Raw genomic sequence first — 14,738 nt, forward strand, 5'->3', positions numbered from 1 at the left:
ATAAAAAGAGTACAACTGTCCGTCCTCTATGTTTTGATGGTATGTGCTGGACAATAAATTTAATTATAATGCTGTATTGTGTATAATGAACAAAAATAAATGGCTTTACTTATATTTTAACTGGACGATTGAATTCAGATCTAAATAAATCGGTTAGTTCTAAATTTAACATCTGTTATATTTAATATTTATTCATCGTGGCACACAGGTATCGAGGATTTCGGAGCTTTTGTAGGATACGACTTTTTTTTTTCTTATCTCATTTTGACGCTCATGTCTTACACCGGTAATCGGTATAGTCCAGGTATCTTGGAACCCGATCGTACTTTAGCGTGGAGTTATCCTGGCCGAGAATCGGCACCATAATCGTATCGTTGAACTAGACGCTGAATCTGTCGGTCATAGGCCTTCACCATTCTTGAGCAATACGTAGCTCATCGATTTAATTTATAAGGTCCATTGTTGCAGGTTACAGCCATCGATAAAAGTTTTAGTAATAGTGAAATGATCACTTTTTGAGGTATAAAACAATTAATATGCACGTCATCGAACTCAGTTTCTCAAATATTCCTACAAACAAAATTATATTATTATATAGGTACGTCTGTTGTAGTAACCACTTTCGATGCATGACCACAACATTTATGATAAATAATAATATTAATATAGAAGCGAATGCTGAGGAAAATATTTCAGAAGTTTGCGGAGTCTGCGAGTTTGGTGATTGACTTGAAATTCCTGGGTACGAGTTCTGCGGGTCGAGTGACAACGATGATGGCATTATAACGATGACGGCCAGTTGTAACGGGCGATACACTAAAGGTCGTTGGTGGCAAAACCATTTGCGGTCGTGTGGCTGGTGAATCGCAGTAGGTAAGTATAATAATAATAAAATAATAATAATAATAATAATAATAATATAATGTGGAGGCGTTTCGGGAGTGCGCGACAATGAGCTTTTCTTCGAGAGACAATTCTGCTTGGCCGGTGTTAAATTAATCAAGCGGCTTGCCAAACCGAATTCTTCGGCAGCGTGACATTCTACCCTCTGCAGCGTCCATCGATCCGTGAAATCATCATGGTCTCGACTTGCCCATTTCTCTCCGACCTTTTCTTCCATTCAAAACCCCCTACGCGTATGTGATGTGTGTATGTGTATGTGTGAGAGAGTCCGTACGTGCGTGCGTGTGTGTACGTGAGTGGTGAGTGTATAGAATGACCTCCACATAAGCGAAAATTCTCTTAGACCGTGTATTGAACATAATATCATTCCTCTATTTAAGACTCGTAAAACTCTTCGTATTTTCTTTAGCGATAGGGCAAACCGATATTACCCATCGCCTATTAACAGCGCAAATCCTCTGTCTTTTATATTCACAGTCGTTCAGCCACAGCCATCGTTGATTATAATACAATAGCTTTAGATATGATCATTGTCATTATTTTAATAACCAATCAGTGAAATATTATGATCGATAAGTACACGGTTAGACATCGAATTATATTGAATATAAAATAATATGTGTATGACAGAGAATGCGCTTTGGGAACGCGTATGGCACACCGAGCTTAACGATAGGCTACAGTATACATAATATAATACGTCGTGGTGATTAAAAAGCTCAGGCCGTAGGCCAAACACGTCCTGCTTTGGTACCAGGGAATTTATCACTTGATAAAAAATAAATTCAGCAAAGGTATATTCCTTGTGGGCACGTCTAAATCATTGGAGGTGCAGGCGTCGGGACCTACAGATGAGTATCGGACCGGTATGGTCTACTGACCGCCGTTAAAACTTTATGGTTACCTTAGGGACATATTATTATTATTAAAACGTCTGACTTAACATCTTCGTCGTTAGCATACCGTGAAAATGTGACTTTGCATGCACATTTTAGAATGCGACCACATCACGCCCGATCGCAGCGCGATTCTATAATATAGGCAATGAAATAAATGAAAATGTCAGATACACTTATATATAATATTTCACGTTTATGTATTGTCAGTACATGAATATTGTTCGGTATTATATTTTGTTATAAGTGGGAGTGATAAAGCTGCAATGTATAAATTGACCTGATAACAATGTACTTTTTACTCGAAAAACATTTTTGGTGTAGTGACAACGCTAGTGATCTTTATATTGTTCATATGTATCATAACAATCCTTCCATTAATCGAAAGGTTAAAATATGTATATATGCATAATGTGTATATTATATAATATACACACGAGTATATAGCCTTTATATTAGATATATCGAGAATAGCATTCAAATTTAATGAAAAATTATGAAACACGACTTAATTTTTTATCGTATTTTTTTTAAAATATACCTACCTATATATTTTGTTCATCAGTTAGTAGCAACTCAAATACGGCAGTGATAACTGTTACTTACATTTTCAATGAAATATTCATATTTAAATATTTTATTTATGGGTCCAAAAAATGTGCAAATCATCCATCTCCAGAATATCCGAAGAAAAACATATTGAAATATTTAATGAATTACCTAGGTACTTCTTCACACTAAATACGAATAGTTTTCGAACCTTCGTTTTAAATCTTAAAACAAATCGTAGAATACAAATGTATTATGTATAATATATATGAATAGTCTTACTATTGTCAAACAACAGGAAAAAAATATTTAAAAAATGTTTTTTGCCTGTAATATGCTCCATTATGTTCGGATAAAACATTTAATGGGTTAAAAAATAAAACAACCAACTGTTGACCTCAAGTGATTCATCATACCGATTGGTAGGGGCAAAAATATATTACACGTTGTCGTTCGCAAACAAAAAATAAATTATCTGCTGAATTTTTGGGCCGCTTGGCTTCTGGCAACTGACGAGTGACGACCTCTTTCTTAGAACGGAACAATGCCCGCGAACGGCTGTAGTTCGTACATACATAACAGGTATACATTGTATTTCGTACTTTTAAAAAACATTCAATAATAATTAATAATATACTGTTATTGTAATTATTTTGTATAACATATTCTATAATATGTTATATTGTTATCTATTTATTGATAGTGGGATTTATTTATCGCCGTATGGTGATTGAAATATAATAATAATTAATATTGACACGTAATATGGGCGTGATTATGCGTTTTATCGATTCGGTACACTCCCATCCGTCATACACTTGCAAACGAAAATTACTTAGGTGTATGCGATCAACGGCCAACCATTCATGCGCCGATATCAAGTGTATACTGACAAACTATTTTGACAAATATGTACATAATAATATTACATATACTTAGTACCGGACAACATCGTTTTTCAAACGAATAATCAACGGCGCAATAATAATAAAAATAAAATAAATCCTTTCGACAAAAATCATTAGTAAACGAAGGAAAGTAGATGGATACAATGGCGTTCATAATACAATGATGCGGAGTGTATCCATGATCAGGGATGGCCAAACTCATCCGATAAACATTTACCGATAATAATGTAATAATTATAGTATTTATCAACAATAATATCATCATATTACCTATGCTTAAACTGTATAGGTGTAATGTTTTTAATTATTAATTAAATCGGAACATTGTAGACCAAACTTTTTAGGACATTCAGTACAACGTACATTTCGATTAGCAGTGAGCAACTTTACTTTTCTCTAGATTTTAATCTACTTGTCAGCAGCGCGTGATATGCTGCAACGAAGTCAAACTTCAACTTCAACTTGACATAGTGTTAATTTAAAATTTGTGCTATAAGTCATAATATAAGATGAATAATATTTATAAATGTTTAATCGTTGTATAGTATACAATATTTATTTGTTATGTTCGACAACGATGTGTATGGCTTTTTATAGTCTGTTTTATTGTTTATATTGCCTAGAGCGGTGAGAAAACATCGATTTTCAACTTCAGCATATTTTATGTACAAAGGTTTTGGGAAAAAAGTAAAAAAAAACTGTAATTTTTACACAAATAAGTTTTTATTTAATTGAATTTTGTTTTTTTTTCTGTGAAACCCATTAACATTTTAAAATTTTAATTTTCTTTACATAGTTTTAACTTGCTTTATAAACAAAATATTGTAATACCCCAACGATAGGATACATAATATGACTTATTCTCACAAAACGTAATTATTTATTATTGATGACAACATCTAATCATGTAATTCAGTGAAAGAATAATTGTTATTATATAGTTTAAACATGACATATTATTCTAAATTGAATTCAAATTATAATAACAATAAATATCATTAATTAATAAAACGATGATTCTAAAACAAGTGCTGAAGAAGGTCTCAAATGAATCGACTTGGAGCTAACAATATCACTGTAAATCATAAAAACAATAATTATATTTACTGTTATTTTCAAGATAAATTTAAAACTTTCTTCTAAATAACATTTAATACTAAATTACTAACCCATTTTTTTGTTCAGCAAACAAACTAGAAATTTTCACTGTCAATTTGGAAGATATTATTTTCTTGAATTTTGTAAGGTCAACAATTTCTATCTCTGATCCAAGGTTGAGGACAATAAAATAGGTCTTAAAAAATGAGTTGCTCCTAAAAATATATTAAAATTATCTATGGTTGGGTATATCTTATGATGATTTTAAATACAATGTTTCTTACCTCGAAAAAGCAAATACATATTCTGATATTTCGTACAATTCTAGGTCTCCCGTACGGAAAGCATCTAACTTTCTCAAATCCATAATTTCTTTAAATATCTTCAAGTGACTACGTTTTGCGTTTAGTTCATTATCGACGTTGATCGTTACATAATTAGGGTTCACGGGCAACCATGGTTTTGGATGATTAGTAAATCCAGCTTGAGGCGAAGAATTCCATTGGAAAGGTGTACGACTTCTTTCTCGAATATTACCACTTCTTATTGAGTAAGGACTCATTTGATCTTCTCTCAAGTATAAATCTGTCATTGCCAATTCATCACCCATATACAAAATTGGTGTTCCCGGTAAGAGAAATTGTACCATGAAAATACCATCTATTATTTCCAACCCATATCTTGAAGCTGGACGAGGATTTAAATCATGATTTCCAATCTAAACAATAATAAGATTGTACAGTATGATCTCAAATTTATATTTTATGTACAGTATATTCAGTATGTTTGTAAGCTTAAAATATTCTCAATCTTCTATAATGATGGTGGTTTTTTGTAGAATTAATTTAATCTAGATAATAAAATTAATATAAGTAAAATAAAACTTAATTATTCTTAATAGTTTTTCTAATAAAGTTTAAAAATTAATAAAAAATGAAGTTAAGTGAGAAAAAATAAATAAAATCGAAAACTCTGATACAATTAATTTTATTTAAATATAAAGTTCAAACGAAAAATTACGATTTTTCTGGAAACAATTTCAGTTATTTTCGTTAACTTTTTAAGCGTACGATTTTTTTCAAACTTCTATAATGATGGTGGTTCTAGTGGAACATTTATTCTAGCTAAAAATATAATATTCATACATATAAAATATGTATTAAAGATCCTCATAAGTTCAACATTTTATAAAAATTTCGAGTAGGTACCTATAGTTTTTGATTAAAATCAAAATAAGAAAATTGTTGAATAAAAGTTTTTTTACATGTAAGACAACTTAAGGGAAATCTTCTATAGTAAATTAAAAATCTTAGACCCACATAAATTTTTTTTATGAATTTCTAACTAGAAATAGTTTGCCAATTTACTTAATTTCGATTATTTTTTAAATTCTTAATTTCTGGTACTTTTAGGTAAAAATTTTTGTAGAATTACGCTCAATTTTTTTTATATCTTACACCTCTTGAGGAAAGTTGTATATTAAATGTTCAAAGTGCTTGATCAAGTGAACATTTTTTTTGACAATAATTTAAAATAATATAATTAACTTAAAATTGTTACATATCTACAAATAGCACAAAAATAATTACACTATTTTTAAATCTTACGATGCATAGAAATCATTAATATGAACATTTATAGAGTGTTGCATGTATCTACAGTTATTTTTTTTAGAATTACATAAATAAGCAAAATTGATTTTTTTTTAAATGTTTGCGTGAAAATATTCGTTTTTCATAATTTTGATTTAGGTCCGGGGCCTCACGTTTATAATTTGCACAGGCCCTCGCAAATCATACCACCGGCACTAATCGAAAGCGTAGTGCAGTTATAATATTTACGCTGAAAAAGGTTATTTCTTAAGCATACAAAAGTATATGCTTGTATTTTAAGGCATGAATAGTGAAAGTTGCAATTTGCAAAACAATGCGACTAAAATATTGTGGGGGGTTGTTATAGGATATTTAGTATTTTAAAATCTGTATGTGGTTTTGTGCTAGGTGTATTATTTTTATTTATGAGATAATTGGCAACGGCAATTTTATGTTATTTCATAATTATATTATACATACAGTCCAACTTGACCATGCGCCTGATGGCAAATTTGACATCCATTCCGTTATTTTATCAATATATTCTCTTGCCGGTTGATGGTTGAGGCCGACAAGAACAATATTGAGTGGTAAATGAGCTCCATAATTTGTTTCATTTCCATAAAATTTCATAGTTTCAATAGGTGATAAATAAGTTTCAATGAGCAGAATTCTGAAAGTTATTTTAACAAGTCAAAATTATACATCTTGGTATCTTGGTATAGGTATAAAGACCTATGTTATGTTCATACCTCGTGTTACCATCCTTTTTTTTATATTCTTCTGTTAAGGCTCTCCAGTCGTTTACCTCATAAAAAGTCTCATCAATTGCTTCTGTATATCCACTTTTTTCTGGAAATCCATAGTGCTCAGGTGCATCTAATAAATCCTGTCTCTCGTATAAGTTTGGAATAGCGTCCATTCGAAATCCGTCCACACCTTTATCCATCCAGAAGCGTAACAAATCCTTTTAAAATAATCGACATAGATTGATTTAAATATAATTTTTTGCTTATAATATTTTATCGATCTACGAACCTTCATTTCTTCGCGGACTAATGGATTCCAAAAATTCAAGTCTGGTTGTTGTTTATAGAACTGATGTAAGTAATATTGTTGCCGTTCTTCGCTCCACTCCCATATGGTATCTCCAAATATTGAATTCTAAGAAAACATGTAATAAAAAATAGTTATTATGTCTTTAACTGACAATTGTATTATAATAAAAACAAATTTATTATTATTATAATATTACATTACGGACACGATACACTTCTTTTATTAGTTTTAAACACCTTATTGAAAATATCTCATTTATTGTAAAACCTAATTATTATACCAACAATTATAAATATTTATATTATTTGAAACTATGTTGTAAAAGAAAATGTACATAAAAAAAAAATGTACCGATAAAGTAAGTTTATAATTTATTAGTATTAAAATTTTAATTTTCCATAAGAGTTCTCACCCAATTATTTGGGGTTTGTCTGGTGTCATTTACATATTTTGCATCGGCCCATACGTAATAATCAGTGTACGGTTCTATTCTTTGTACTGATTTGACGAACCATTCATGTTCATCACTTGTATGGTTAGGTACAAAATCAAGGATAATTTTAATTCCTACAAATTAAAAATTATAATTATAGAAACACAATCTTACATTTCATAATAATTTATAAAAATAACAAATATATATTAAGAAAACCATTTTCGTGAAGTTTAGATGTTAACTCATCAAAATCTTCCATAGATCCCATAAGTTCATCGATTCCTCTGTAATCCTTTATGTCGTAACCCATATCAAACCCAGGCGAAGTGTATATTGGAGTTATCCAAATAGCACTTATTCCCAAGAACTTAAGGTAGGGAATTTTTTCAATTATTCCTAAAAAATTAAAATTATGTGGCCATTAGGATATATTATAAAGCGTAGACCTTATACTGTATAGAAATATAAGCATAAATATGGTGGGTGAATTTGTTTTATAAAATGGCATTTTATTGATAATGATTAAATTTAATGTTAATATGTGTAGGTATGGTGAACTTAGGAATCAAAAAATAATTATAAATATTGTAATACCTCGTAAGTCTCCGATGCCAGTATCAGTTGTGTCCTTAAACGACCGAGGGTATATTTCATAAATAATGCCTGTTTGCCACCAATCTAATTTTGTTTTATTTTTTTTGTTAAAAAATTCTTGTACTTTAAATTTTTTTGAAATACCTAGATGTATAATAAATAAAAAATACATTTATAAAATATCATTAAAATCAAAAATATTTTAGATTGAATATGAGTTAATTTACTTTCCACTTTGTTCTCTATGTCGTTATTTTCCAAGTTGTGTTGATCTTTGAAGGAGTCGATAAGGATCTTGGCGGACCTTATTGAATCGCTATATTTCTCTACATTTTGAAGTTTAAATATTCCTTCATTTCCTGCTACAACACCAAGTACAATAAAACATACAAATGTAAATAACGACATTTTTGTGTTAAAACAACTGTATATCATATAGCGCTCAAAATAATATTGGTACCATCAATTACTGGTGTAAGATATTTTATAGTTTTTATTTTTAAGATAAGGTATACCACTTTTAAATAGTGTATTAAGTTTTATTATTTTATAGGATCTAGTATTATTGTAATCTGTTGTATCATTATTAATTAATGACGATAAGGTCAAAATACCAATAAAATTAAACTAGTGTCTTATTATATACTTTAAAATCATAAATTTGGCTTAAATATTAGATAAAATTAAATCATTTCGTTGTTTTATTGTTTCATGATTTGATATTTCAATAATTTAATTTATAATTTCAATTATTGATAACCATATATCTATAACAACCTTCCGAATCATAGAAAAAAATACTCCCGTATTTGGAACATTTTTTTTTTTTAGTGGAGCCTATTACCACTGACCAAACGTATAGATATTTGAAAATTTCTGCCAAAATATATAATTATTTTATCTGTGAATGGTAAAACTGACAAAATATACTGATTGTTTTTTTTTTTTAGTTACAATAGGCTCTTGATATTGTCGGTACATAATTTTTTTGTCAAACATATTAAAAATTTAATAATATAAGGTTTCTTATATGTTGTTATTAACAATGTAATTAAAAAAATAAGAAAATCGTTCCTTAAGTCTCTTTAAGTTTTTTGTGGATTTATGCTAAACTTTTTTTAATTTCCAGTAATTCCAACTAATGAAAAATCTAATATCGAATTTTCAATAACTAATTATAATAGGAAATTAAATATGACTATAAAAGCTTAACATGAGTCGACATATTTGGAAAACTGTATGGTGGATAGAAAATTTAGTGAATATTTCTTGTGTAAATAGTAATTTTTTTAGCTTTCTTGATGTCCTTAAAATATATTTGTCAATTTTAACCTCTTTATGCATCAACTAGATTCCCACCGGAAAAGATTCTAAGGTTGAAAATCGACACACATTTTTTCGATTACTTATCGACTTATTAAATACATCGACACATAAAATTAAAATATGACGTTGTCAAATCAATACACTCATCATTCACTTAAAATCCAAATTAACATTTTCATGATATATTTAAAAAACCATTAAGCTATGAATGACTTTTTTTTCTAAATATTACCTGGTAACTATATTTATAGTAATATACAAAACTAAGTGTATAATTTTTGAGAGATTTTATGAATCATATTTATAATTATTTAATCGTTGTATAAAATAGTTTATTTATCAATCATGTTACATCTTTTGTATGATTGTTGGCTTTCAATTCAAAGGCAAAATTTAATCACATGCTGTGAAGCAAGTTTCATTTTCGGAAATTTTTAAGAATTTTATTATTTTTACGTTTTATTGGTTATAATATTGTAATTTGTAATTCTTAGATACTTCAGTACAATGATTCTTTCAATACCAATAAGATAACAACATTTATCCACATGTGAATTGTGTAATGTTTTCTTAAATTTATATTTGATTACTGTGTTTGTTTGTAGTTTTATTTTATTGCCTGTAGCATTGATTTTTAATAGACTATTATATAATCAATGTCTGTTGTAAAATCTTAATCTGAACATTTTCTCAATCTTCTACAATGAAAGTAATTTTTTTTAGAATAGTTAATCTAGATAAGTAATGTAAATACAATTTAATTATATTTTGCTGAATTATTTTCGTAATAAAAAAAAAAAAAAGAACTCAACTGTTTTACAGAAAGTATAACGTTAGATAAGATATAATATATATTAGTATATACCTGTATATACAGTATATTACAGTATATTATAATATATTATATTATCGTGGTTGGAATTTAAAAGGGTCAAAAAGTAATTTTCAGTAGTCAATATAATTATTATTATATAAAATGACCAACTAAAAAGAGTAGGCGAAATTTCCGAGTTCACCCGAAAATGTACTATTATATTTACTACTATTATTATTATTAACCAACAAATTTCCAGTGTTCACGTGGTCATGTGGTCGTGGGTGTAAATCATATTTGAGATTCTATGGTAGCGCCACACTTCAGATTTTTCGTTATCTTTATTTGATCCCATCCACGTATCTCTATATTATTTTGTTATTATACTATATTATGTAACAAAGTGTTTAGTTATGAGTTTATAATAGTACAATCAAATTCACCATAATTCTTTTGAAAATTAAGTTCTGTACATATTTTGTCTACAATTATTTTTCAGAAAAATTTAGGTTAAAATATGCCAAGCCACCAAGCCGTATGCGATTTATCATCCGAATATTTTTTTTCGTATATCTACCGTTACAAAACTTTCTGATTAAACCAAATAAGATAATAGTATATTGTGTGTGATAAAAAGTAGCAAAATTAGAAATTTCATTTTTAAAAACATTTTACTTAAGTACGTTATTATACATCCATTGATAGTATCATATTTTGTCGATCCTTAAAAAAATATTGTGGAAAACCTCCAAGAGGGTGGTGACCCCAATGTTGAGAACTGTTTGTGTACATAAAATTTAATATCTACCAATAGTGTTAACTTATTAACAATATAAAATAACAACAATAAAATGAAGAGTTTATCTTTTCACCTGTCTGTCTGTCATAAACACTGCACAATGTGTACCACATGCAGGGGTTTGAAATTTTAAACTCCAAAACATTTACAAAATACGAAATTAATATTGTCATATTTGACAATATGACAGACCCACACGTAAAACCTGGCAAACTGGGCAATATGGGCAATACCAGGCTAAAGCTTTTATAATATTATGTTTTGTGTATTTTAGTTAGGTATTTTATAAAAATGTCACTTACCTATATAATATTAAAATTAATGAAATAAGTTATAAACAAGATTGTAAGAAAATAACAAAAAATAGACATAGTAAATAAAAACGGGGATTGTCAGGAGTGGACCTAAGGGGGGGGGGGGGTTTGGGAGGTCAGCTGACCCACAGTTTTTTTCTGAGATTAATGTGGCTCCTCAAAATGACAAACTAGGTACATAACATTTTTTTATTTGAAAAAAATATATACAATAATCAATATGAAAATAAAATAATAATAATTTTTAAAATCCACACAGGCTCAAGAATGTTGCTATAAAAATATAATTATAATTTATAATATATAAGTATAGAAAATAGAAATAGTAAACATATAATGTATATGTATATTATAAATTATGTGATTATCGACTGAATATTTAAATATAAATAGCGGGTACGAAATCGTGCTTTAACTTATCAACTTAAATAATGTACCTAAATCGGAAAACACAATGTGGCTGGGATACGGCCATACGAGTCTTTACAAAACATAACCGATACCGAAGTTGTTTACTTGTTTATATTTATTTTATTTAGCGTATGGTACTTGTTTATATAAATATATAATATAGTATAATAGTTTATTATTATCACGTAGGTAAAATAGTAAAAATCTCTTCTATTTATAGATTTTTTTTTATCATAATATTATCAGTACAATACTACGATTATTTTATATTATTATCCATATATTAGCCATGGTCGTTAATCATAGTTATGGATGTACTATGACTATTATTATATAATAATGTTATAATATGTAACTTATTAATTAGCCCGATTTCGCCGTATTTGGTATTTCATATCTTATAATTTTTCAAACAAGCAAATTCACAGAATTTAAACGTATCTAATTTTGCGCGATTAATGTAATACACGTTATTTTGTACGTCTTAAAAGATATTGTTATATTATGATCAACAACCCCACACACTAAAGTAAAAATATCGATGAAATATTTATTTAAATCAAAATAAAAGTTAAAATTCAAAATTTTTTTTGAATTCCAGGGAGGGGCAAATACCCCTTCTTGTCCTCCCCCTCGGGTGCCCATGTAATGTTCTTATTACTTAACTATTTTTATACTTGATACTTTTATTTTTATGTATTTTGATAAAAATACAACTTTTATAAATATATTATTTTGTGTATTGGATTAGAATCTAGAATCACCTCCTCTAGATCAGATATTTATTATGACATTGAAAGCAGTCATTGAAAACTAAATTAAAATGAATACACCACAAATAAAATATGCATAATCCCTTCTCAAAATCATTAAAATAATCCAGGAAATTTGTTAATTGAATATACATTTTAATGCAGCAATCAATTAATAATACCTAAAGTTTATAAGTAAGCTTAAAATTGTATATAGTTATATTGAATGTTGGTATAAAAATATGATATAAATACCTAACTATTAAGGATAATCGCGGGAGCAGCGAGCGACTTTGTAATACATAAGTATATAACATAGTTGGTTGTAGTTTCTACTCAGTGGCCTCACATAAATGAGGCAGACCCACAGTACTGAAATTCTGGGTACGCCACTGGGGATTGTAAAGTCAACGGTTAGTTTTTATTTTATTTATTTTTTTTTGGAAGCAACTTAATTTATCGAAATAACAGAAAATTACCCACATTTTGATTAAGAATTAAGTCAATAATAATATATTATAAATCATGAAAAAGACGCTTGAACGTAGTAGCATAGCCAGTGTAACAATTATAATACCTATGTTACATGATACCTAAGTATATTATGTATATGTACTACACGTCTACATACTTAACATTATAATATAGGATCAACTAAGTTGTTATTTAACTGTGCACTTTAGACCTCAACGTTCAATGAATATCGAACTCCGTATAACTACGATACAGTCAAATAGTTGGATAGAATATAATGTATATAGCTTGATTATTATTTGTAAGTGTTTAATATACAATAAAACTTAATGATAACTGAAACGGAATCTTAGTTATTTAAATAAATTTAAGATCCTGTTATATATAAATCTACCCCTGGCTACGGTAATTATATCTAAAGAGTCCTACAACTCTCACGGGATATCTTATATTTAACTGGTCGTTCCCCCAACCACGTTACATAAGGATTTGTTTTAGGAGGGGGCATATAATATATCTTATAAAAGTGAGTCTTAACTAGAATTACTCATAAATTAGGAACATATGCTAATGTTGTGGTTGTATAACATTTTGTAGTAACCTCATACAAATTACAATTTTAATTCGGTTACGTCTTACTGAATAATTTAACCTAATATTGAAAGTTTTTTTTTTTAATTGTCTGTGATTTCGTTCAGGGCTACTACCTCCTCATCCCTGGCTATTTACTGCTTGAACGTAACGCACAAATTTAGGTCTTTCGTACAATTTATTAATTTTTTAAAATGCACATTAAGCAGCTTAAAAATTAAAACGGAATTAAATTACAACATAGAAACAAAAGAGAAAAATATAAAAATGTTGAAACCATAATATTATTATAATTTTATTTTATTTATTGGTAAAGCATCAACTACAGAGGTTATTAGCTTTAAAAAGAGTATTATATTTATAAATTATTATATGTTATTGTGCAATTCAATTTTTATTATTGTTATTATTATCAATTCAAATCGTTAATAAATTACGTCAATTTATTTAAACTGCTATTTTTCAACACCGTAATGAACTTAATTTGCCTATACAATGCCCCGTGCATCGGCACAACAGGGCACTGAGTCGGAAACTCTTTTTTCTCCTATCATCCAGCGCAGGTCGGTGTCGTAGTACCATTTGTAATGATATGCTCACATATCATAATTGTATATTGCTTAGTTATCAAATAAAATAAATAACGGTCAAGATGTCGCCCGCAAATAACCATTAAACCCCAATAAATTTATTTAATCACTGATGGAAGGAACGATCTGCATTGTTTGGTCACTTAGGAACCCAGACGTAGTTGTGACAATGTGTCGCCGCACATTTGATCTATTTTGTGTGCCTGCGTGCCGCCAGAGACAAGGGATGGCCCAATGAGGACCTCTACGACCAAGGATAACGGTAAATCTTTAGAAACGCAGAGGCCTTTGATGGAGCCGCCTGCGACCCTGGCTGGCTTGACCAAGTCGTCTCCTCTCATCAGTGCATGAGCACCACTCTTCAGTGCATGAGCACCACTCTTAAGTGCATGAGCACCATACAAAACTAAAGCAACATCAAGAGTGCAAGAGCACCTAAAAACTTTTCAACACCAGACATTGCGAGCGACAGCTGGACCGTTTCTTTTTTAAAATCGAAATTTAACAGTGTTGTTTTTCTTTAATCTGAGTGTTTAATAAAAAACCTTTATTTATTTTATTATGTCAACTGCATATCAAAGACAGCTGCGAATAAACTGCATCAATATTCATATATTTATATAATTTTATAT

The 14,738-nt window shown here is 29.0% G+C and overlaps 1 protein-coding gene across 1 annotated transcript; it reads right to left on the reverse strand.

The window, feature by feature from the left end:
• Positions 1-3,960: 3,960 nt before the first annotated feature.
• Positions 3,961-8,497, reverse strand: LOC107169145 (maltase A3-like). Its single transcript, XM_015518796.2, has 10 exons — positions 8,263-8,497; positions 8,036-8,179; positions 7,658-7,837; positions 7,418-7,572; positions 6,985-7,110; positions 6,699-6,913; positions 6,427-6,619; positions 4,639-5,072; positions 4,426-4,569; positions 3,961-4,331 (listed from the first exon to the last, which is right to left on the reverse strand). The coding sequence occupies exons 1-10, from the start codon at positions 8,468-8,470 to the stop codon at positions 4,259-4,261; spliced, it is 1,872 nt and encodes a 623-aa protein (XP_015374282.1). The 5' UTR covers positions 8,471-8,497; the 3' UTR covers positions 3,961-4,258.
• Positions 8,498-14,738: the final 6,241 nt, after the last annotated feature.

This window comes from Diuraphis noxia, unplaced genomic scaffold, assembly GCF_037042655.1.
Source record: "Diuraphis noxia isolate RWA-SAM2 unplaced genomic scaffold, SU_Dnox_SAM2 contig0004, whole genome shotgun sequence".
Taxonomy (NCBI): Eukaryota; Metazoa; Arthropoda; class Insecta; order Hemiptera; family Aphididae; genus Diuraphis; species Diuraphis noxia.

Bases quoted from the DNA above. Each gene is read 5' to 3' on its own strand.
- LOC107169145 (XM_015518796.2), bottom strand. From the start codon at position 8,470: ATGATATACAGTTGTTTTAACACAAAAATGTCGTTATTTACATTTGTA. The intron at 8,180-8,262 runs GTAAATTAACTC...TTATACATCTAG, and splicing joins CATAGAGAACAAAGTGGAAA to GTATTTCAAAAAAATTTAAA. The intron at 7,111-7,417 runs GTGAGAACTCTT...ATGTTTTCTTAG, and splicing joins GACAAACCCCAAATAATTGG to AATTCAATATTTGGAGATAC.